General features: G+C 40.2%; 1 protein-coding gene across 1 annotated transcript; it reads left to right on the forward strand.

The window, feature by feature from the left end:
- Positions 1–693: 693 nt before the first annotated feature.
- On the forward strand, positions 694–23,207 carry nup93 (nucleoporin 93). The gene is made up of 22 exons (XM_044016211.1): positions 694–850; positions 2,428–2,610; positions 3,141–3,258; positions 12,127–12,189; positions 13,271–13,399; positions 14,074–14,148; positions 14,849–14,941; positions 15,088–15,227; positions 15,642–15,774; positions 16,448–16,605; positions 16,704–16,869; positions 17,046–17,139; positions 19,491–19,682; positions 19,781–19,907; positions 20,075–20,147; positions 20,720–20,764; positions 21,380–21,496; positions 21,581–21,699; positions 21,783–21,900; positions 22,002–22,085; positions 22,257–22,391; positions 22,933–23,207. The coding sequence occupies exons 2-22, from the start codon at positions 2,432–2,434 to the stop codon at positions 23,041–23,043; spliced, it is 2,469 nt and encodes an 822-aa protein (XP_043872146.1). The 5' UTR covers positions 694–850; positions 2,428–2,431; the 3' UTR covers positions 23,044–23,207.
- The last annotated feature ends 788 nt before the right edge of the window (positions 23,208–23,995 follow it).

Raw genomic sequence — 23,995 nt, forward strand, 5'->3', positions numbered from 1 at the left:
GTTCAGACTGCTGATATCATTAACTGTATAAACTTGTAACCTGATACAGTTGTGTATCTGCTCCTGGTCTTGTCCCCTCCCTTGCTTTCTCTCCCCCACCTGTTTTTTTTCCTTTCACCCCAACCGGTCGAGGCAGATGACCGCACATCTCTGAGCCTGGTTCTGTCAGAGATTTCTTCCTGTTGAGAGGGAGTTTTTTTCTCTCCACTGATGCCTAGTGCTTGCTCATTGTGTGAACTGTTGGGGTTCTCTGCTCTCCTTGATGTTGTCTATGTACAGTGCCTTGAGATAATGTATGTTATGATTTGGCGCTATACAAATAAAATTGAATTGAATTTAGTTGGTAAATATTGCACAATTGCGTACTGTGTACTTGTACAATGTAAACAAATAACTCTTGCATTTGTGGTGTTTGTCCTTATATTTTATTTTATAATGTTCTACTCACATTTGGTGTAGCTGCAGAGTGTCCTTATAATTATATGTTTAGACACATTTAATTTTAAATCAAAACTGTGATTTGTTTGGTCAAAAGTGCATTTCATCACAGTCATGTATATAATAATGACAAACACAAATGTCTGTCTGTCGATTGTAGGGTTATTTGACACCAGAGGGTGGCAGCTATGCAACTCTATGGAAACAAGCTGCCGTTAAACCCCTAAAGAAGAAGACGACTTCCGGTCCGGACCGGGTATCGTCCAATCAGTGTTGACTCCAAAAGTGCCGGGCCAAATAATACTACAATTCATGTTCCACTGCTAAACAAACCCCAATAATAGGTAACAACTGTTAAAGACAACCACACAAGGAATTCAGATAGGACTATTAACGTCCGCCCAGAAAACAGGTAAGACGTGTACCTGTTTCCATTAATATGTAGTAAATAAAAGCAATTTAAGGTGAATCAACTGCGAGCACGCGAGCCAACGTTAGCCATCTAGCCAGCAAGCTAACCCCAGAGCGCCATTCATTTTGACGCAAAGCTAGCTGAAGTGTACTAACAAAACGGGCATATAAAGTTAGGTTTTTCACTCGGGCGTCTTTGTTTGTCACACGCTACTGATATGTTACTCTGACTCTTGTTGTTATCATAAATGTCATAACTTTGGTAGTTCAGGTGTTAGCATCGTGCTACAACCACCGGAGTCCACGCGCGGGCTGCAGGTGTCAGTGTGTATATATGAACTGTCACGACTGTGACTGTGATACCTGTATGTTCCCCGTGCTTTAATCGACATAGGTTGTTTTCAGTTTGTTTTCAGTTTGTTTGACAAACGCCTAAAGCTTGATACTTTTACTTTGAAGGGATAATGGCAGCTGTCATAGAGATCCTGCAGATGGATGGAATAGACATCAAGATAAAAGCAAAATCAAAGGTCTATGTGATGACAAATCTCTCTAGCTTGTATTTATAATTTGATTTGCAGTAATAAATTGAGAAACTGATTTGAGTGTTACAGCATATTTAAAAAGAAAGGGAAAATACTGAGCGGTATGTTTGTCTGTATGTCGGACAAAGCACATTTATTTGCGCCTCAAAGTGCTTTACAAAAGCTTAGAAATGCATTCAGAAAGTCACAGAATGAAAGCAAGACATTAAAATGACACAAAATAAATGGACATTAAAATCACAAGCGATGAAAGTGTGATTTGCCAATGAAAGTGCATTTAAAAGGCAAGAATGGATTTGTAACAGACAATTATTTGAAAATTTATGAAAAAGCAATAACATTTTCAGGCCTAATTTCAGTGAGCTTACAGTCTGAGCAGACCGTAGGCATTCAGGAAGTTTGTTCCACAGGTTAGGAGCAGAATAACTGAATGCTGCTTCACTTTTTGGTGAAGCAGCATTTGGTTCCTTCTGCTTGTGGGAACACACAGTAAACATGTCCCTGATGATCTTAGGGCTCTGGATGCTTCATAAGGGCCTAATGAGTCTAGAATATGTTTTGGTCCAGGACCATTCAGTGCTTTGAGAACCAAGAGTAAGATCTATCCTTTGACTCACAGGAAGCCAGTGTAGTGATTTGAGGACTGATGTAGACTAATTTAACCAGAGATGGTGGACAAATCAGTGCACTGGTCAAATGATGGTGACAAATTTCTTATTGTATTTGTAGTCTGGGTTTGTTTCTTTTCTTTAATTGTGAGTTCTGAAATGTGGTGATCAGCCCCAGTTCATTTGCCGTGTTAATGATTTAAGTTTTAAAAGGCCCCTACACTGTCAGTAACCACTGTTCATTCAGTATAAATATGAATACCCTTAAACTTTAAACTTCATTGTTTAATTTCAAAAAAGTGCTTTAATCTGCAGTGCTTTCTGCATAGTAACAGACCTCACAATTTACTGATTTGTCTTCCCATATTTAAGTGGATTCCTGTTGTATCCAGTCAGTTTAACACTTCCTCTGTGTGTGTGTGTAGGAGAATGGATGCAGAGGGCTTTGGAGAATTGCTCCAGCAGGCAGAGCAGCTGGCTGCAGAGACAGAAGCAGTGTCGGAGCTACCGCATGTTGAGAGAAACCTGCAGGAAATCCAGCAGGCAGGGGAGAGGCTTCGATCCCGCACTCTGACTCGCACCTCGCAAGATGCAGCCGACGTAAAAGCGTAAGGAAAATTCCCCTTTCTCATGCGAGCATACTGCTCACTGTAGGAAATCTCTGTTGGTTTAGTTTGTCTATAAAGCATATACACAAAACCATGCACTTCTGTAAAGTAATTGGTTGTGTGTGGTTTTGCATAATCCTCGCCTCACACTATGATACTTTTTTAATTAGGAGGCCCCATTATCACAGTTTGTTTAAATGTATTCTTTTAACAACCAGGTAAAAATCAAAATAAACTGATTCCGGAAGCCCTCTTTTAGTTGTGTTGTCAGCTTCTTATCACAAAAGAACAATAAATCAAGGCCTGTTTCACCTCCATTAATTTTTTTTAACAAACGTCTTTATTTTGTAATTACTTTTATTTTTTATACTTTTTATGTAGCTGATGTGTTGTGATCTGTGACCAGTTGACAATGCCACGTTGAGAATTAGCCAAGCCTCCTGTACCCTCTAGTGGTTATTGAGGACAACTGCAGTTCTTAGGCTTAAAGTTGCACAAAATCCTAATCATTTTCTCTCTCCCACTTTCAGGTCAATCCTCCTTGGTTCTAGAGGTTTAGACATCTTCCACATTTCTCAGCGATTGGAAACTCTAAGTGCTGCCACCACCTTTGAGCCCCTGGAGCCTGTCAAAGACACTGACATACAGGTAAGGAAGACACCACGGGTCATGAGTGCTGCTTGCTATGTAGTAAGCAGTGACACTTGCATAGATGTCTCACCAGAGAGTGTTCTTGTTTCCAGTGGAGAAAGAATCAGCTTTATGGCTTGTATATTGCATATTAGCCACATAACAGGCAGGAGTTAAACATGATGTTTTTGGTAAACGTGCTAAAATAAAAATCTGCTTTTCTTGGTTTGGAGTTTAGGTTTGCAGTTTGAGATTAATTGTTACTGTGGTGTGTGATATGCTTTCACTGAGACAAATTTTCTTGGCTAACAAACCCGACAAACATCATCGCAGTGGTCAAAGATTCTGTAATAACTCACATTTAACTGTATCTGTAAAGTTGCAGCAAATAAACACCTAGCAGTGGTGTAAAACATTTTGGACATATTTGTTTACTGTACACAGTGAGAAACTGAGCATTTGTTAATAATGTATTGTTTTTAATGCCTTTTTTATGGTGAAGGAGGCGGTAGAGCTTTGTAACGAGAAAGTTTTCTGTACTGAAGCAGGTTACTGTGTATTGGTCGGCTAGTGGAACGCTGTAATTGTGTAGCAGAGCAGAAAGATGGGTTTCCTTTGTGTTCACGGACATTTAACTATCTTGACATGATTAGGATGATTATGGTTTGAGATTGATGGGGGCTTGGTTTAGATAATGGGAAGATAGAATTTATATACTACAGGTTTAAAGCTGATAAAAGGTCGTAAACAAAGACAGTTCCAATTGAAGAATCATACTTCTCAAGTACGTACTTCCCAACTATGCAAGTACATCCTTGCATACTTGAGTATTGAGAAAGGGCCATAGACACACACACACCCTCTTCCTCCCTGCCTTGCTCTTTCTACCTTATTGGTTTGTAAAGAGCTGGTGCTTTTCAGTTCAGTAAAATATAATGTAGGGTTTCTGTGGTTGTCGGTATTACATGTTGTTCAGGCGGTGAATGATCACATTTTTTATTATTTATTTGTATGTTTATTTCGGTCATGACATTTAGATCACTCATCACACATAAGTGTAGGTCATTATCATCATACATTACATAATTATTCTTTTCTTATGACATTTGACAAAAAACATGTTTCAGCATCAGGTAGCTATATATAGATAGATATAGATATAGTCTAACTCTAGACAGTCAAATCAGACTCCATGTGTGTCTGTACATGTGTCCATAATATTCCGTCATGAGTGACAGTCTCGACTCGTTGCCTGGCATGTTCAACTTCCCAAAAGTCACAAAATGATCCAATCAATAGAGGTCAATTCATCATTTTTTATTATTTTTTTCCTTTAGTCTTCATGTCAAGGTCATCAACATCCGTGGATGTTTTTGCTACGCATTTGTTGACCAGGTGTCTAATCTCTCTGTCCCACCTGCCTCATTGTCTATTTAATATTTTATTAGAAGAAACCCATTTTATTTTTACGTATTGTAGCAGCAGCACTCGTATACATTAGGGATGAGCTGATGCGATGCTTGGTATTGGTATCAGTCCGATAGTGGTCAAAATGACTAGATAGGATATCGGACGGTTATAAATGTAAAATCTAATTTTATCTAAATATCCTATATCGCATGCTTCACTATTCAAAGACACGTGTGTCAGTAAATATCAGCACCAGCAGTTTAGCTGACTCATGTTGTGGGCTATATTTCTTCTAAATAGGAGAATTATGTCTCCTAACCATTATGAAATGGTTAGATGGTAAACGCGCAAATGTGTTTTTAACAACATAATGTCAAATGTGTAAACAGGGGATTTATATCGATTAAATCATTATTAATTGATTATTAATTTGTTCATACTCAAGGTCTGTATATTGGTATTGACATGAAAATGTGATATAGAGACATCCCTAATAAATATACATATATGTTTTAGACTTTTAGACTTACAAAATATGTTACATATGGTACATTAATATTGTTGAACCAGGTCAGTTATAATAAAAAATCAATTTTAAGCGTTTAATATTGTTTTAAAAGATGAGAGAATGGCACTGGGGTTGTGGTAGTTCATGAGTTTGTTAGACGTGCAAACATACTGCGTGTGTGTTTGTATGTTTCTGCATGAGTGAGCTGATGGATGCCTCCATGGCTCCTGTGTAGGACTCACACACATGCTCTCTCTCTGTGTGTCTCTAACACACACACAAACACACACACTGCACTGAGGGCAGTGGTGTGAGAGTGATATGTATGTACTGCATGTAAGGGTGGATACAAATTAGAAAGGGTCTTACTATAGACTCCTGTATAGATGGAGGCAGCGCGAGATTCAGGGCTCCGTGGTTAACAGTTTATTCCTCCCCCTTTGTCACATATTTAAGATGTTTTTAGGTATATGTTTTTATTTTAGTCTCTCCAGGGAATACTTTGTAGTTTAATTTAAAATATTGCTTATTTCTCAGTTATTACTCAATTAGTACAATGTTATTTATATGCAGTTGTTCCTAATTAATTTCTTTCACATCATATGCAGACACGATGATTAAGTAATTCAGTTATTTATCGGGTAAAGGACACATTATCAGGATGTGATGGCGAGTCATGACATAAAATAAAAAGCTAGCTGGAGACACCCATACCTATGATTGTTTTTTTCCTCTTTCAGTATATGGTGATGGTGCCATTTGTTCTATGTGTTTGCAATAGTCATGCGCATGTCTACTAGTCTTCAAAGCTTGTGAGTTATTTGTGTCTGTCATAAAATAATGTGCAACAAAAGGTGATGACAAACGGAAAAAAATATTCAGACATAAAGAGAAAGTCCAGAAAAATGAAACTGTAGACGACGTAGAAGGCGGAGAGCAACGCTGGTCGAAAAATGGCGACTGACTGCAGTTTTTTTTTTGTCTCCGTGTCCTCGTCTCACTTTTCACTGTTCCATCTTTCTCTCTCACTCTTTCGCTCTCTCCCTCCCTCTGCTTGTATTTTCCTCACCTCTCTCAGGTGCTCATTTTGCACACCCTCCCTTTCTCTTCTACTTCACCTACCTTCTTCTTGCTCAGATTTCCCCTTTCCTTTCCCTTTTACATCCTTTCTCTCATCTTCTTTTCTCACTGTCTGTCACACACACACACACACATCCCTCAGCGGTGATGGCGTGCGTGTAGGGGATGCAGTTGGCTAAGCCCAGAGCATCTCCTGAGATAGACGAACAGCACTGACACAGCCTCACACAGGCTTGTCTGTGCCTATTTCTGTGTCAGGCTTTATCGATTGCTGGCACATACAGTGCATCTCCATGTGCTTATGAATGAATGCGTGTGTACTAGCATACGTAGATTTGGCTGCACGTGGGAGCCTGCGTTTTCATTCTCGTTTGTGCTCGTCCACACGTATGAATGCAGCTTTATGGCATGCACATGTGCGTGAATGAATGTGTGCCTGGCTGTTGTGTGTATTAACACGCCTGCTTCATGTTGCTGTGACAGCCGATTGACACATAGGAATGCCCCCCCCCACCCCGTGGGCCACCCCCCACCCATATGTGCCTCCTAAACCCTTCATTAACTAAACATGACCCTTAAGAGCATGATTAGCCTCATTTCAAGACAGGATGTCGGAAGCCATCAACCGATGGGGGAAAAATCCATTACTATAATTGCATTGAGCTGAGGGAGAACGGGGGAGGGAAGAAAGGGAGGATGCATAGATGGATAAAAAAGGAGGAAAATGAGTGGGACTGAGGGAGGGAGGAGGCGGAGGTCCATCAGAGATGCTGTGATGAAGTGAAGGAGGGAGAGAAAGAGGCAAGAGGAAGAGAGCTGAGGGAAGGGGGGGTTGTCAGCTGATGGTAGGAACTGATATTCTATATGAATCCATAGCTCCTTCCCATGGATCCCCCCTGTGTCTGTGCACTCAGTTGGTACAGCCCTCCGACAATAAAACCACCTCCACTGAGCCTTCATGTAGCACTTCCACTTGGTTCTCCAGCTCAACTGCAAGAGTCTCTGGCTTGCTTTCGAATGGGGAAAGGCTGCAAGCGGTCCGCCATGCCGGCTCGACAAGGCACAGGGAACACGCCCCAGAATGGTGGCCACGGCTTCTCCCCTGGCACAGGGACTTAGAGGTATGGACAGGCAGAGGGGCAATGTCCTGGGTTGTCAAAGCCCAGATACCTGGGCACAAACAAAGAAACGACAAACTATATATTTTTATATTTAACTCTGTCTTGTCTTGTTCTCTCTACTCACCTGTCTGTCTGTCTGCCAGTCAGACAGGTGCTCAGCATGAGTGAGTATTGTCTATACTCATGAATATGCACACACATATTCATACACACCTACACTAACTCACTGGTAGCCTTGGGCTTTGTCTAACAGACTTTTTTGTCACCTTTCTTTCGTTCTAAACCTTTTCTCTAGGTGTTACATTTTGTTTGACAAACATAGATATGATGTTGGTGATGATGATGATGATTTAATTGACAGATTGTAAATGAATATAGGGAAACATGACTGTCTCAAATGTACCTTGTATTACATTTCGTGCGTGTGTATATATACACTTGGATGCAAAGGAGCAAAGGGTGGGGTTTCTCTCGGACACGCACGCACATGCATTATTGGGCAGTGTGTAGCGCATTCTGTGATGGCAAATGAGGACAGCCGTTCACTCTTTAGAGATGACCGGCACAAGGCTTCCTCCTTGCGTTTGTTCTGCTCAATGACTGTGTCCTTATGTAGCCTTTAGATTTAGAAGACCCTGTGTCTCCAACAACATCCTAATCTACTAGTCTTAGTCTATAACCGGCACAAAGCTTGATTTGAAAGTGAAAAATCTGATTCTTTGATTTATGCTGCACAGACAGTAAGATTGCGCTCAGGCACAGGCAGTGAGACTGTCTTGACCAAACAAGGGCCTTTGTATGGTGGCACATGCGTGTGTTAAAAGCACACATTCACCACATTTTAAAGCTTATTAATGTTTTTTCCAAAAAAAAAAGTCATATTCATATTCTGTAGAAGACAAAAGACTTTCATCAGCTGTGTTTAAAATTAGGTGATGGATTCATTCTTGGTTCTACCCTCCAACCCTTTTCAACATGCAGTTTTGTATTCAGAGAATTTCCCAATTTATCCAAAGTTATTAAATCTACGTTTTTGTGTCTGTGTTACTGTTCCTGTCGAAGCTTCTGGGCTGTCTGGCCAGCAGGCTGTGGGTGTATAGTGGGTTGCAGATCTCTGAGGATACACAATACAGGGGTGGGGCAAGAGAAAATGTAAATCTATAGATAGACCTACCTATTGCCTAACACTGAATAAATGAAAATCATGCATTTGTCTGCAAAATTGTCTTTGTCTAAGTGCTTCACCGTGGCTCTTTAAATATGACGTTTTCACCTATTTTGTGTTTTTTTTTTTTCTTTTACCAATGAGAAATTGAAGCATCGGCTCTGTTTAGTCGGTGTGAAATGTTGGGTACAGAATGTCTCAGACTGAATCACCATGCCAAGTCTTACATATATTTCTATATCACAGTTGTGATATGATCAACAGTTATGTTGAGCCTGTTCTTTGATAAAGCACTGAAATATTCTTAGAATATAATAAAACTTGGTTAGTAATATCAAAAGTGTGACGTCTAAGAGACAGTTCTTTGTCTTAGCCCATTTTTATCACAAGTAATATAAATACATACGCCTAACAGTTCTTTCAAAGAGAAAAGCATTTGTTTGTAAGATTAATGGGAATTTTTGGCCACAGCTTGGCTAAGTTGTCGAGCTACATTTGGCACAAGAAATGTTGTATAGGCAAAGTCACTGGCAGTGCAAGTGCAGCTGGCAAGAGGCAACAAAATGACAGCAATGAAGGATGGTTTCCTTCTGTTGTAAAAATGCTGAGGCGTCTGCCTAGCATAGTCATCCAGTGTTGCCCACTGTGCCACTTCAGATGCTTTTGTTAAGCACAAGATGTCCATCTCATTTACCCTCTCATTTACGATCAATCATTGCTTTGACAAATACTGTCTCCCCTGCTTTTGTAAATGGACACAGTATATACACCATAAGCCCTCATCATGATAGCTATTTTATTCTGTTCCATTTACTCGCATTCTATTCTAATATTCTAATCGTTTCTATTCTATTCCCTTTTTCCAGTGCAGCTCTCCAGTGAGCATCAACCTGAGCTCCTCTCTGTTTAGACAGCTTAAATATAGACCCATTGTCGGCCTCTCCTGAGGAATAAAGTGAGGAGGGAGAGCGGCGGTGTTGGGCAGGTTGGAGCAGGAAGACATTTATTTTTCCTAAGTTTTTCTAGGTTTAACTAGAAAAACACAATTTAGCATTTTATCATGACTGCAAGTTGGACTGCCTTAGCCCGAGCTGCATAAATGTCTATCCACTGTGCAACTGCAAATCTATCAGTCGATTACCAAGAAATGAATGGCATTTTAGGAGTAGTTAAGTAACATTGCCACACCCCATAAAAATAACAGGTCAACAGATGCCGATCTCAAGAAATCAGAGCGGCCGATGGCAGATATACAGTGCCAAGTTTTTAGGCGAATATGTTTGGCCCATATATTTTCTTTCCTCCAACTGATGAAATGTCTGATCTGCACTTGTATATTTTAAATACTTATAATGTTGAAACAAAATAGTATTTATAAAATCTTTGTCACATAAACCTTTGGATGAGAAAAATAAGTTTGACTTACATAATAGCAATTATCTAGTGTCTGAGAAAAATGCTGATTTAAAAAAGAAAATACTAGCCAGATTAATCGATCACTCTCCCTCTCATTGGAATGCATATTTGATATAATATTTGCTCTTCTGAAGTGTCCCAGAAGCTGCTTTGGATTTCATGCTAAGATTTTAAGGAGGCTTGACTCAATGAATTGAATAATTTTCTGTATGAGTGAGTTTGTGACCAGAATGGGACCTTAACTGCAGTTTCTTACTGTTCAAGACACGTTATTAATTAATTCACTGTCATTCTCCTTCCTCCTCCTCTTCTTCTTCTTGTATAATGGAGGTTCCCCTCTACCTTTTTAGTTGTATTACCAGAACCCTCTGGAATAATTCCAAAATCTCCCTATGTTCTATATGTTCTGAGTCCCTTTGCTGTATTGCAGTAAAATCCACGAAGGCAAGGTTGATTTGAACCTGCCACATTAAACATTGTTGATAGATATAAGTGCACTAATTATCTGTCAGAAGTGGACAGACCTATGGGGCAAGTGGGGGAAAAGAGGTGCGGGTTAGAGGTGATGAGAGTGGTTGATACTAAGAGGAGAGCAGCTAAGCTCACTTAACTAAAGAGCAGAGTAATCTCTACTGCCAAGGTTATTCTGCATGCTTCAGAAAGAAAGACTGATGCCAAACAAAGGGAACAACTTTGCACCAGCTTAAGAGGCTATTACTTGAGGAGCAGCAGAAGCTGTTGACCTAATACAACAAACATCCCTACTATTATGACACACTTTTTGTGAAACAAACCAAAAATCAGTCAATCTTTATTTGTCTAGTACCTTTTTTCTTTTTCTATTGCCACCAAAGTACTCCTATTCATCCATAATGCAAGCTTGTCAAGTGGGCTAAAACAATTATTTGAGCAATTAATTAGTTAATGGCAAGAACATGGCAGCATCAGCTCTGATTAATGATCTTCATAGTGAGGGTTTCTGTGGTTCTCTCCGTTTCTTATCGCCAATTTAATGCTTGAAATCTGTTGGTTCTTATTAACGTAAGGGTTAATAAGCACCAGCTGAAAATGATGAGTACTTCTCACTGTTTTTGACATTTTGTTGACTGAATGACAAGGTTAGATTAATCAGGCCATTAATCAGTGAACAGCGGAGTATGACATTAATAATGTAATGATACATGATTTTAAAGAACAAATTTACCTGCATGAATATGATGAATTATATCTTGGTGCTGATGCAAAATAATCAATCTCAACCCTCAATCTGCAGTTTTTTAGTTGGACAGAAATGACTAAATAGACATTTATTGCTTTTCATGTGGTCTTTTGTTGCTTATTGGCATTATAACAAATAAAGGTGTTAATCATATGAACAGAAGCATAAATTAAAAGGCTTTTACATTAATATTTTTGAATATAGAGTAGAGAAGATGTTTTGAATTGAACTCATGTCCATATAATAAAGAGCTTTTCATTGACGACTGTATGTGTTCTAATATGTCTCACCACCAGTGACCCGTCGTTATGTTTGCTTGTAGAGAACTGGTACAAAGTCTGTACAGCATTTCCACCATTTTGGCTTTGCATGTCCATGTTTACCGACTCTCTGTCATGTTCATTCTCGTGTACTTTGTAGTCCCTTCATAACTTGGGCCTTGTGTGTTATATAACTGCTTATATTATCCGTTGAACAGTATATGAATAATTACCTTGTCCACAGAAAAGGGCCCAGAATAGGGATGGTGAGTATTTGCAGCGGCAGCCATTTTGATTGGATAACAAAATGGATGCTGTGATAACTGCTGTCTTGTTGCGAAACGCTGTGTGAAATGCATCAACGCTCCTCCGGCCTGCATATACGTCTGGAGAAAAAAAGGCGAGCATATGCTTGACTCATCCTGACAGTGCACGGGACTGCACTTGTCTGAGAAAGGAAGAGAAGAAAGAGTGGAAAATTGAGGCGCTGCTTCTGTCTCCCATAGAGCAAAATGGTTGTGCATCTGCTAAATCTGTCCCCTTAGAACTCACTGCGAACAGTTTATCTCTTTTTTATTTTGTCCTCATCAGTCGAACTAATATCGCTCCTGTTCCCTCTCTCTCTCTCTCTCCTTCTGTTTGTCTTTTCTCTCTCGTCTTGTCATGCTGCATCATCTCCTCCCTCTGTCTCTCTGCCTCGTTCACAGGGCTTCTTGAAGAATGAGAGGGACAACGCCCTGCTGTCAGCCATTGAAGAGTCTCGTCGCAGGGTCAGTATTTTGTCTCATGGCGAAAAACTAACTATCGGAGTTACAAAGTCTGAATCTGGCATTGTAGGAAAATAGTTTCTAATCACCTCCTGTTTCAGACAGTCCTTTGCAGCCAGTATAATTAGCTTTTAGCTTTACGTGGGAAATATTCAAATGGCCAATACAGTGATTAAACCCTATTCACATATAGTGTTATTTGTGTATTTTGCACAAATGTTGCTATACAGTAATGCACTATTATCTCAAAGTCCCTCTAGTATGAACCTTTAGGGAATAGTTTTGAAATGGCTTCCCTGATGTGCAGAGTTAATAGGCCCTGTGTGTAATTAGCTGCCATTCCTATTATCTCCGTGCTCCCTGAGAGAGACAGAAAAAAGGGGCTCGTTTGTGAAAGTGGAAAACCCAAAAGCACAGAAGATTTAAATGAAAGTGGATGTTGCATATTCCTGCAGATTTCCATATTACTGCTTTAGCATTTACTTCACAGATGCAAAATTCCAGTCTTACAGCTACAATTTCATATTAGTATGACCTCATTGAAATGTAAAACCTTGTTACCAGTGGCACTAGTTTTTAAGGTCAATGCTAATATCAGCATTTGGGTCAAAATTAATAAGCACTATCCTTTTTTATAATCATATGATATGAGAATTCTGTAGAGGGCTAACTAACTAAATGAATCAGTTCATCCAAATGACCCCAAACTCACCTTTTAAATATATATATATAAAATATATAAATATATATTGACCTATTATTGCTTTGAAACTGAAATCCTGAAAGCTTTGACATCCAGGCAGCGACCAATTTAAGCCAGTAAATGGTGGCTTTAGTCTCACTGAGTCTCCCAGAGCTGGAGATTCAATTATCTCACATTCCCATTATCTCACATTGAGTCTCTGTGGAGAGATAAAATAGGCTGCAGAGTGTCCTGGTGGAGTTGTACAATCTTGACTGAGGTCTGCTGCTAAATCAGGTGTTTTTGGTCATGGGTTGGCCCAATTTTTACATAACGAGTGTAATGCAGTGGAGATCATCACCCAGACAACTTCACTCACAATACAGAAACTTCACATTTCAGACGTTCCTCTTGGCTGAGGAGTACCATCGTGAGTCTATGCTGGTCCAGTGGGAGCAGGTGAAGCAGCGGGTCCTGCACACATTACTCGGTGCAGGAGAGGACGCGCTGGACTTCAGTCAAGATGTAGAGGTATAAGATACACTAAATCCTAAAAATCCAAGACCACCACAGATGGACAACTAAAGAGAAAATGTGTTCTTGCTGAAACAGATCTATTGTCTCCGTCTGCTGGACACTACATGGGCTGTGATGTTGATAGTTTACTGGTGTGATGGCTAATTTTAGGTTATTGAATGTCCTACCATATGGCCCCAGCCCTGCACAAACCCTTCTTCTGTTTAATAAGATCTGCAATAAAGAGATAAACAAGGCTCCCAAAAGAAAAATGCAGATCTATTACAGTTGATATTTAATAATGTGGAGGACAGAAGACATTTATTTTTGGCTTAAACCTGGGGGAAAACAGTTAAATAAAAGAAAGCAGATTCCACCCCAGAATAAGATGTCATCTGTCTGATAAGATAATTTCAAAACAGACTATATTCACTTCTTGTCTTCACAACATCATGGATGTTTTCATAAAATCATAAACCACTTACCTTCTGGAATAAATTGAATAATTTGAAGTGATTTTCTGCACACTTTATAAAGCATCAGTGTAATTTTTAATATTGCCAATGGCTCCTGTAGGATCAAATAAAGTAACTGTGTCACTGGCTCATTATTTGCTGTGCTGATGCTTTTGAATATTAACATTTATGCTCCATTTTTGTCTGCTAAGTAAACTGGTGTCTTTGTTACAGCCCAGCTTTGTGAGTGAAGTGACAGCTCCTGGAAGGAGTGCATTAGACAGCGTGGAGGTGGCTTATGGACGACAGGTGAGTCACTGTCGTTAAAATCATTTTTGACGTTTCCATCAAACCCCCAAGGAAGAAATGGGGGATTTTAGCAACTACAAATAAAATTTACCATGGACAATAAATGATAATCCCACTGTCACGGTGTGGTTTTTAGATTTATTGACCAAGCAAGTACTCAATTCATGGAGAAAATAATCATCACATTAATTGATCGTTAGTTACAGCCATTAATGTAACCATAACAGTGTTTGTGATTTCCTGCCTGGTTGTTGAGTTAAAAAGAGGTCACAGCAAGCCAGGAAGTAGCTGATCACAGATATTGATTAATTGGGTGGTAGAGGGGATATCTGGGTAATTTTCTCTCTATGTCGCTCCACCCCCACCTCCCCACCATCCTGTCTGACCTTTTCTTTATCCCTTTGTACTCATCTTTCTCTCTCTCCCGAATGAAGCAGTGGCATAAATGCAGCTTTTCATCTGACCATGTGTCGACATATTGCATGTGGAGTCATATGTCTGGTTTTTGTTATCCTTTTTGATGACCTTTTAAACATTTTGATTCTTTTCTTTTTGTTCTTTGTTGTGAACCATTTCACTCGATGGTCATAGCTTTTACTTTTTCTTTTAAAGCTCAGGATGGAGAGGATTCAAACATGTGTGGAGCTATTCTTCCCTTTAAAAAAAAAGAAAAATGTTTCTCTTCTCTCTGCACGTTCAGATCTACATTTTCAACGAGAAGATAGTGAATGGTCACATTCAGCCTAATCTGGGAGACTTGTGTTCTTCTGTTGCCGAAAGCTTGGATGACAAGGTAACACTGATAATCACATCTGCTGTCGGCATGAACATAATTATAGTATTATCTTCCTACGTATAATAGGAACTAAAGGATAGTATTTACTCACTCTGTTTCCTCTGTGCATGCACCTGTGCCTTTCACTGCTCTCCTCATTTCAGAACATATCAGACATGTGGCTGATGGTGAAGCAGATGACAGATGTGTTGCTGGTACCAGCTAAAGACACACTCAAGAGTCGCACTTCAGTTGAAATGCAAATAGCTTTTGTACGTCAGGCCCTCAACTTCCTTGAGAACAGGTAACTGCTGGGTAGTTCTTCTTTTTTTTGTATTAGACCCAAGTTAAAGGTCCAGTATGCAAGAATGACACTTAATACCAGAGACGGTGGATTTTAACAAACGGGTTACTCTATTCACCCCTCCATTTCCCAAGTGTTTTAGGAAACTATGGTCGCTTTCACATACCAGAAAAGCTGTACACTTCCGCTTGTAGTGTAGCATGTTCTCTGGCTTGTTTGTCAATTCAGACTGTTCCAGAAAATGGTCTCTATAAAGCCCTACCCTTGCTTAAAGTGCATATTTAAAGCTTATTTTAAGCCTCACACAGTTAGTGTATTCACGCTGGACCTTAAATGTCGGATATTAAGTAGTTGCCGTTTCTTTGAAATGTATCTTGGTGATGAAGTTTAATGTGTGTGTCCTCCCTCTCCTAGTTATAAAAACTACACCATGGTCACAGTATTTGGGAACCTCCATCAGGCCCAGTTAGGAGGGGTGCCAGGAACATACCAACTGGTCCGCAGTTTCCTCAATATTAAACTACCAGGGCCACTGCCTGGCATGCAGGTAACATGAACATGTGAATGCATTTGTCTAAAGAAAACATCACCTGCACCGCACAGGCTACATAAAAGCATAAAGTGACAATATTTTGCAAGCTTTCAAGCCCTTTGTAAAACTTGACCCAGATAGAGCTCATTTGTCGAGCTGCCAGATATCAACATCCAGGCTCGCTGATATTTGTAACCATCTCTGATATTCCTCTTTTTCTTCTGCATTCATCTACAAAAACCACATTGTTGGGGTTTTTTTTTACTTTTACTCAGCCACCACCCACTCTTTGTTTAATATTGTTTTCATAGTGTTAGCTACTATGCACACGTACACCTATAGTGTCCAAAGCACATTCAATCTCTAATGCACTGAACAATAGCTCTTTTGATAGACAAGATGTTTATTAAATCCACAGCAGATGGTGTTATTGTGTAGTGCAGGTTCCAATGTGACCTTGTCTACTATGGCATCTCAGCATACACATTCTCCTCATACATTATTAATTTAAAGACGCTTCTGATTATTAAGCAGTAAAGTATATACTGTATGTGCATTCAGTGTGTAAATGATCATCCTGGCTGGTTAATCCCTGTTTTTGGTCAAAAGCTTGATAGAAAAAGTAAGAATAGGTATCAAAGCAATATTGTCACCACTGTTTAACATTAAACATTTCTGAATACAACAGGATGGAGAGATTGAGGGCCACCCAGTGTGGGCTGTGATCTACTACTGCCTGCGCTGTGGAGATCTGACTGCAGCCATGCAGGTGGTGAACAGGGTGCAACATCAACTGGGAGACTTCAAGACCTGGTTCCAGGAGTACATGAACAGCCCTGGCATACGGTGAGAACACAGCAGCTGCTTGTTCTATGTTACGATGTCCGTTCATGTCAAAGGAGGTCAAACTGCAACATTTTTTTTTGCTGTTTTGTTCTTTTCAGCCTTTCCCCAACTTCAGAGAACAAGCTTCGACTCCACTACCGCAGAGTGCTAAGGAACAGCGCTGACCCCTACAAAAGAGCCGTCTACTGCCTGATCGGTAAATGTGACATCAGTGATAACCACGCAGAGGTGGCAGATAAGACCGAAGACTACCTCTGGCTTAAGGTGTGCTCCATTTCTTCATATACCTCTTTCCATTTATTGTTTATTTTATTTCAATTAGTTTGTGTGACCAAAGCAGAACCTGGTGATTTTTTTTTTTAAAAGAGTTAAAGCTTAATTATACACAAAACATCACGGTTGGGACTCACATATTGTGTATGTATGTTTTGTCTCTGCAGTTGAACCAGGTTTGCTTTGACGATGACAGCAGCAGCTCTCCTCAGGACAGACTGACCCTGCCACAACTACAGAAACAGCTGCTGGAGGATTATGGTATGTCAGTGTGTGTCACGGTCTGTCCAGTGTATGAATAAACACGCACTGATAAACATGGTGTGTATGCATCCACACGGCCCTTTGAAAATATAAACTGAAAATGCAATAGCAAATTGGCAAAATCTTAAAGTTGTTTTCCCTCAAAGTAAATTCTCAGGTGAATGATAATCTCAGTGTTCCTTCGCAGGGAAGAGTATCCTTGTGGACACTTGCCTTGAAACTGTCATCTATGTCGAACTTCTTTAATTACTGCAATACCCATGAGCCTCGGCAGCTGTTGCTATGGATAACAAGCCAGCCAGAAGTCAGTCAGCCGTGTAGTCAATTCAAAATGCTTGATCATAGTGAGCAGTAACGCTAAGCAAAGTTCACAAATTTGTGTAGAATTTGTTTGTGAATTGACTTTTCGTTGTGTTGCCTTACATATAGGGTACAAGGGCCACACATTTGAGTTGTCCCCCCTAGAGCTGAAACGATTTATCAATTATTAATCGATTACTAAATTAATTGACAACTATTTTGATAATCGATCAATCGGTTTGAAGCTTTTTTCATGATTAAAATAAGATTTTCAATTGTTAAAACTTCTTAGACTTCATTTTTTTGCTCTGGATAACAAAGAAATCATTAAAAGTCAATCATTTTGGTTTGTGGACAAAACAAGACATTTGAGAACATCATCCTTTCCAGGGTTGACAAACACCGATCAACATTTTCTATGGTTTTCTGATATTTTATGGACCAAACGATTAATCGAGAGATTAATCGATTATGAAAATAATCGTTAGCTGCAGCTCTAGTCCACCCCCACCCCCCCCAAGGCAGTCATGGTGTTTCTGTGTTCCCCTGGTCATAACTGAGCAGCCATTTATAGTGAAGCCCTGAGCATCCTTTGACATTGATTCCCCACTTCACTCCATTTCAAAATAAAACTACCCACTTAAACAATCACACACGCCGCAACACAGAAAGGGGGCATGGGGGCATTAGCTGTCTCTACCACAGATTACAAAAAACACAGTCTTCTCCCCTGGGTGTTGTCTTCTCCACAGGCCGATCCTGCTCCTTTCCGATAAGCCTACAGTGCTGTCCTCGCTCTCTTTTAGTAGCTCTCACGCTTTCCCATTTTCCCCTCTCACACTCCCTTCTCACAGTGGGAAGTACAGCCTAAAGCCTTATTCCTTTTTCTCCCTGCTGCTCAGCTCCCTCACTCGTCTGCTACAGTGTTCCTTGTTGTCCTCCATCTTGCTTCACAGCAGGATATAAAGCCCAAAGCCCCTCTCTCTCTCTCTCCATTTCTCCCACATACTGCCAAGGCTTTCCAGCCTCATCTGTTTTAGGTTCCTCTGTCCCTCATTTGCTGCGTCTCCATCTTCTTCTTTTTCTTATTCCTCTTCCTCTTTTTCCCTGCACCTGCACTGCTGTTTTCCCTCCTTCCTCCCACTGATTTTTGTCCATGTTCGCATTTTCTTGCCTTTTGCATGTGATTTTTTTTCTTTCGCCTTTCTTGTTTGCACACTCTGCTGCAGCCCTCCCCCTCCCACCCACACCCTTATCTCTCCTCCTTCTTCCCTTTCCCTCACTTCATTTCTCTCTCCTTCTCTCATACGCTCTCTTTTTTTCTCCTTTTTTTTGAACTAAAGTGCTGTGAGTTTGAGATAAGGCTATAAAATGGCTGACATCGTCCACCCTGCTCTGCTCCCCAAACTTACAGCCAGGAAGAGGATTAAGGATTATAATTAAAAAAGTAAAGTTGATGACTAAGTACTTACACTAGACACAATGTTTATAAAATACCCCTCACATGTAAGTTGCTGTAGCAACTGTCAAAAGTTGACATGGCGTGCAGTGACAATTGTACATCACTGTAAATGGAGCTGGTGCAGTTAAATTTTTGGCGAGCAGCTCAATGTTATGAAAAAATAGTTTATTTGCATGTTTACAGATGTATATGTCACAGATTAAAACCTGAGCTGCCCTTTTCAGCTAGTCTGGACACCAAGATGGATTCAGATTTAGATCCTTCTGATGCTCCTTGACAGCAGTGTGTTTTTCATAAGGAGGTTTATCTTGATGACTTATTGGTGTACACCTCTGACCATGAAATCACAACTTCCCTGTGAATCTTTGTTTAATTTCATACCGCCACTCTTTAATTTCTTAATTTTATGACCAAACATTGCTTTTGTATTTACATCAAAGATGACATCAGTGTCTCATTCGAAGCTTCGCAATAAAACTCACCTGTTATATCTGTTCTCCTAACCTGAAATGCAGGTTTAAGTAATATAAAAATACTTTCAATTACTTTATTTAATGTAATTCTCTCCTATTTTTCCCCCCAACAGGAGAGTCCCATTTCTCAGCGAGTCAGCAGCCCTTCCTGTATTTCCAGGTGTTATTCCTGACAGCTCAGTTTGAGGCCGCTCTAGCTTTCTTGTTTCGCGTCGAGAGGCTGCGCAGTCACGCTGTGCACATGGCGTTGGTTCTTTACGAGCTGCGTCTGCTGCTGAAGTCATCTGGCCAAAGTGCTCAGCTGTGTGAGTATAATAATCTTGCTAATAATCAGTGCAGACTTTGGAGAAACTAGTTTTGGTTTAAATAAAAAAAAATATATATATACCCGTTCTTTATGCAGTGAGCCAGGAGCCTGGAGACCCTCCCATGATCCGTCGCCTCAACTTTATCCGTTTGCTCATGCTTTACACTCGCAAGTTTGAGTCCACTGATCCACGGGAAGCCCTGCAATACTTCTATTTCCTACGGTGAATAATTTTACTCTCCCTTTCCCGCAAGCACATCCCTTTTCTACACGGGCAGTGTTGAGGGGGGAGAGGATTATGTGACACATAGCAATAACCAGATGAAAAATTCATTGCATTTGATGATTACTTTTTTGTGTGTGTAATTCCTACTGTGTGTCTTTCTGCAGGAATGAGAAGGACAGCCAGGGAGAAAACATGTTCATGCGTTGCGTCAGTGAGCTTGTGATTGAGAGTCGAGAGGTGAGTGACACACATGCACTGTTTTTAAATTCCAGTCAGCGCCGCTCTATACTGCCAGACTAATACTAAGTGACCGCTAGATGACAGATGAACACCCACAGAGCCACTGTGAGCCGCTGTGAGTCAGAGGTTTGCCCATGTGACTCCTCTCCTGCACTCATTTGATCAGACTTGTGCAGTTATTTCCTCTTAAGTTACATTTTCACTCTCTCTGACCAACATAAATACTTTAGATTGGATAGATTAAAAGGTGTCATCAGTAGAGAATGAGACGATTCAAATATTCTTCATATCTCACTCAAAATACGGGGTTAATGCTTTTTGAGGGCAATATTTGTGTCAATATGTGTGTATATATATGTATATATAAAAGTACCATTATACAATATTTCAGCTGTAAGTAATTTCCTGTGAACAAATATCACTGATTTTATAATTATTATTTTAAATGTATAGTTAAGGAAATGTGGCAGAAATCACAATCCTTGTGTCAGAATGTGGGTTTAGAGAGATTTTATTTAGCACTTAAACACCTTACTGAAAATGCTTTTGTGGTTTTGCCTCTTTTGCAGTTTGACATGCTGTTGGGGAGATTAGAAAAGGATGGCAGCAGGAAGGTAGGGTTTTTATCTCCACCTTTCTTCTCTCCCCCTTCATTTCATTACCTCCCCCTACTTTGCAGCCATGTCCTTTTCTTCTGATTTCCCTGCTTCACATTTCTTTCCTGTCACTCTTTGTATTCACATGTTTGGTTTTTTTGTCAGACATTATTATTAGAAATCTTGTCTTTGTTCACATGTCCCCCACATGTTTTGACTTCACAGTTCGGCAGTGGACTGCTCCACTGTCACTGATCAAAAAGCTGTTCACAAAACTGCTGTGTAGCCTTTGTGAGCTAAGATTTGAGGTGCTCTGCAAAGATGTTGTGTTTTTAAGGGAGCCTTTTCCCCTCGTAAATATAAATATATATCACTGCATGTTTCATCCCATTCCTATACTGTGAATGTGCAGATTAACTACAGTCTTAGCCTTCTAGGGCACTGTATTCAACATGAATTATTCATGTAATTCAGGCCTTAAAGGCTCCTTGTTTTTATTGTTATAGGGAAAGGTTGTGAAACTTTACATGTAGCAATTACTCTGGACCGTGTTTCTCTCTCTGCTGATCCACTGCTCTAGCATCAGAGGTAGAGCAGTATTCTCATTCTTGTCTCTCCCCCTCCTCTCTTTAGCCTGGAGTCATTGATAAGTTTGCTGGGGACACCAGAGCCATCATCAGTAAAGTGGCTCTCGAGGCAGAGAATAAGGGCCTGTTTGAGGAGGCAGTCAAACTCTACGAGCTGGCCAAGGTGAGCATCTACATCCTGAACCGCCATCTTTCTGAACAAGTCTCTGTTGAATCCACTCACTATCATCACCTAATCCCTGTTTAGAACCCAGATAAGGTGCTGGAGTTAATGAACAAGCTGTTGAGTCCGGTCATTGCCCAGGTCAGTGCTCCTCAGTCCAACAAGGAGAGGCTGAAGAACACAGCAGTGGCCATTGCTGAAAGGTAAGAACACACTCGCCTCCTGGACGAGTCTGTTTCTCGTGCAGAGCATGGTATCGGAGGAATGAATCCTTTTTTCAACACAGGTATCGCTGTCAGGGCATCACGGGAGAGAAGTCAGTGGACAGTACTTTCTACCTGCTCTTAGACCTGATGACGTTCTTTGACGAGTACCACGCTGGACACATCGACAGAGCGTATGACGTGAGTGCAGCTGTGATAATGCTGTGGAAATATCTGCGTTAATAAGATGTGAGGATGTTGATGGAGCTCCTGTTCATGTCGCCCTCCTCTGTATGTGTCAGGTGATGGAGCGCTTAAAGCTTCTACCTCTCAGTCAGGAGAGTGTGGAGGAGAGAGTGGCTGCTTTCAGGAACTTCAGTGACGAGGTGAGATCACAACACACAGTATTTCTTTTTTTCTAAAAATGTGTTTGTGTGTGTGTGTGTGTACATATATATGTATATATATATATATATATATATATATATATATATATATATATATACATACATATATATATTTTTTTTAATCTCACTACTCCTCCCCATCCTCCCCAGGTGCGACATAACCTGTCTGAGGTGCTGTTGGCCACCATGAACATCCTGTTCACACAGTACAAACGCCTGAAGGGGGCGCCAGCAGCAGCAGGCACGCCAGGTCGACAACAAAGGACGATGGAGGACAGGGATATGGTGAGGACACCAAATACATCTGCAATACCATGCAGAACAACTGGCGAGTAACGTTAAGCAAGAGAGACCAAATTAATTGATGCCTGGGAAATTAAAATTTCAAGATATCTGTCTCACCAAGGTCAATCGCTTGTCTAGATGCAGAAAGTGCTCCAAATCAATAAAAGTGGACACCATCATGGGCGAAGCTGCTCTTTCAAGTTACCCTTCTATCTTAAGCTGTGTCAGCATGTTCAGTCCTTGAATTTAAGTGATTTGGTCCTGGAAAGTCCTTGAATTTGATGTCAACCAAGGTGTGAGAACCCTATTTTTATCACCTGACATTTGTCAGAATAATTAGCAATAGCAACTGATTTGAAAATGTCGGTATCGTGCAGCCCTAGTTTTTTGTACGATAAATTATCTCCAGTTAATAGATATTTACATTTATGACACTTGGTGCTGATGATGAAACCACCATCGTCCTGAGCCACAGCTGTCAGCCGTTCATCTGACCGCCACACTCGCATCGGTGTATTAACGCTTCTCCTTCTTTGAACAGCAACTGCGCAGCCAGGCCAGAGCCCTGATCACCTTTGCTGGTGTGATTCCCTACAACATGGCCGGGGACACCAACGCACGACTGGTGCAGATGGAATTACTGATGAACTGAGATGTCAAAATCTCTCTTACACACACACAGTCACACACACACACTTTTGTTTACCTGCCATTTTTTGTTGTATAGGCCAACATATTCATCATCGTGTTAACAGATGCATCTTCATTTCCCCCGTTCCTGTTTGTTTGTTTTTCCTCATTTTGTTGTTTCATATTTGTATCTGTAATAATTTGGAATAAAAAAAAAAAATAAGAGTACTTTTCAGTTTCCTTTTTTATTTTCATTCTGCCTTTTTTTTTTCTTAATTCATTTTGTGTAGTTTTTACAGTTTCCTATGTTTTGTCCCGTAATTCTTACACACACAAAGCAGCCAATCATGTCTCATTTTTATTTGGAAATTACACATTTTGACAGACACGAACACACACCTTAAATGGAGGGATCATCAGGTCACATGTTTGTCTTAAAAAAACAAAAAACATTTTCATCCTCCATCATCGGGTCTGTTTGGATTCTATCATTTACTCCCCTGGAATAAATGATAACTGAAAACAGTGACGGTCACAGGCTGCACCTGCTTTGACCACAAACATCAGTGAATTCATGTTTCATGTTACACAAACAAAAAAATAAATCATGTCATGTTAAAAGAAGCTACATGTGAGTCTCATCAGACTCTGGAAGAGAAGTATTTTGGTCAAATTGTTGCTAGTTATATTCAAAATCTGTTGAAGGATCCATTTTAGACACTTCTCTGTGGTTTGAATTGACAAATATCACCATCTGCAGTCGATCTGAGCGTTGTTACAGCCCTGAACCACTTTTATGTCCACAGGCAGTAGTTCAGTGTCTGTGACACGACGACGGCTCCCCTGGCAGATGGTTGGTTGGTTAGCCTGAAGCTAACTGAAGGACTGGAAGGATATTTCTGTATCAGAAGGTTGATATAAAAAAAAAATAGAAAGGCAGTATTTTACTGAGTGGAAAAGCTTTCCTTATTTAT

The sequence above is a fragment of the Solea senegalensis genome, unplaced genomic scaffold (genome assembly GCF_019176455.1).
Source record: "Solea senegalensis isolate Sse05_10M unplaced genomic scaffold, IFAPA_SoseM_1 scf7180000014299, whole genome shotgun sequence".
NCBI classification, from domain to species: domain Eukaryota; kingdom Metazoa; phylum Chordata; class Actinopteri; order Pleuronectiformes; family Soleidae; genus Solea; species Solea senegalensis.

Bases quoted from the DNA above. Each gene is read 5' to 3' on its own strand.
- nup93 (XM_044016211.1), top strand. From the start codon at position 2,432: ATGGATGCAGAGGGCTTTGGAGAATTGCTCCAGCAGGCAGAGCAGCTG. The intron at 21,901-22,001 runs GTGAGTGCAGCT...TGTATGTGTCAG, and splicing joins ACATCGACAGAGCGTATGAC to GTGATGGAGCGCTTAAAGCT. The intron at 22,392-22,932 runs GTGAGGACACCA...TTCTTTGAACAG, and splicing joins CGATGGAGGACAGGGATATG to CAACTGCGCAGCCAGGCCAG.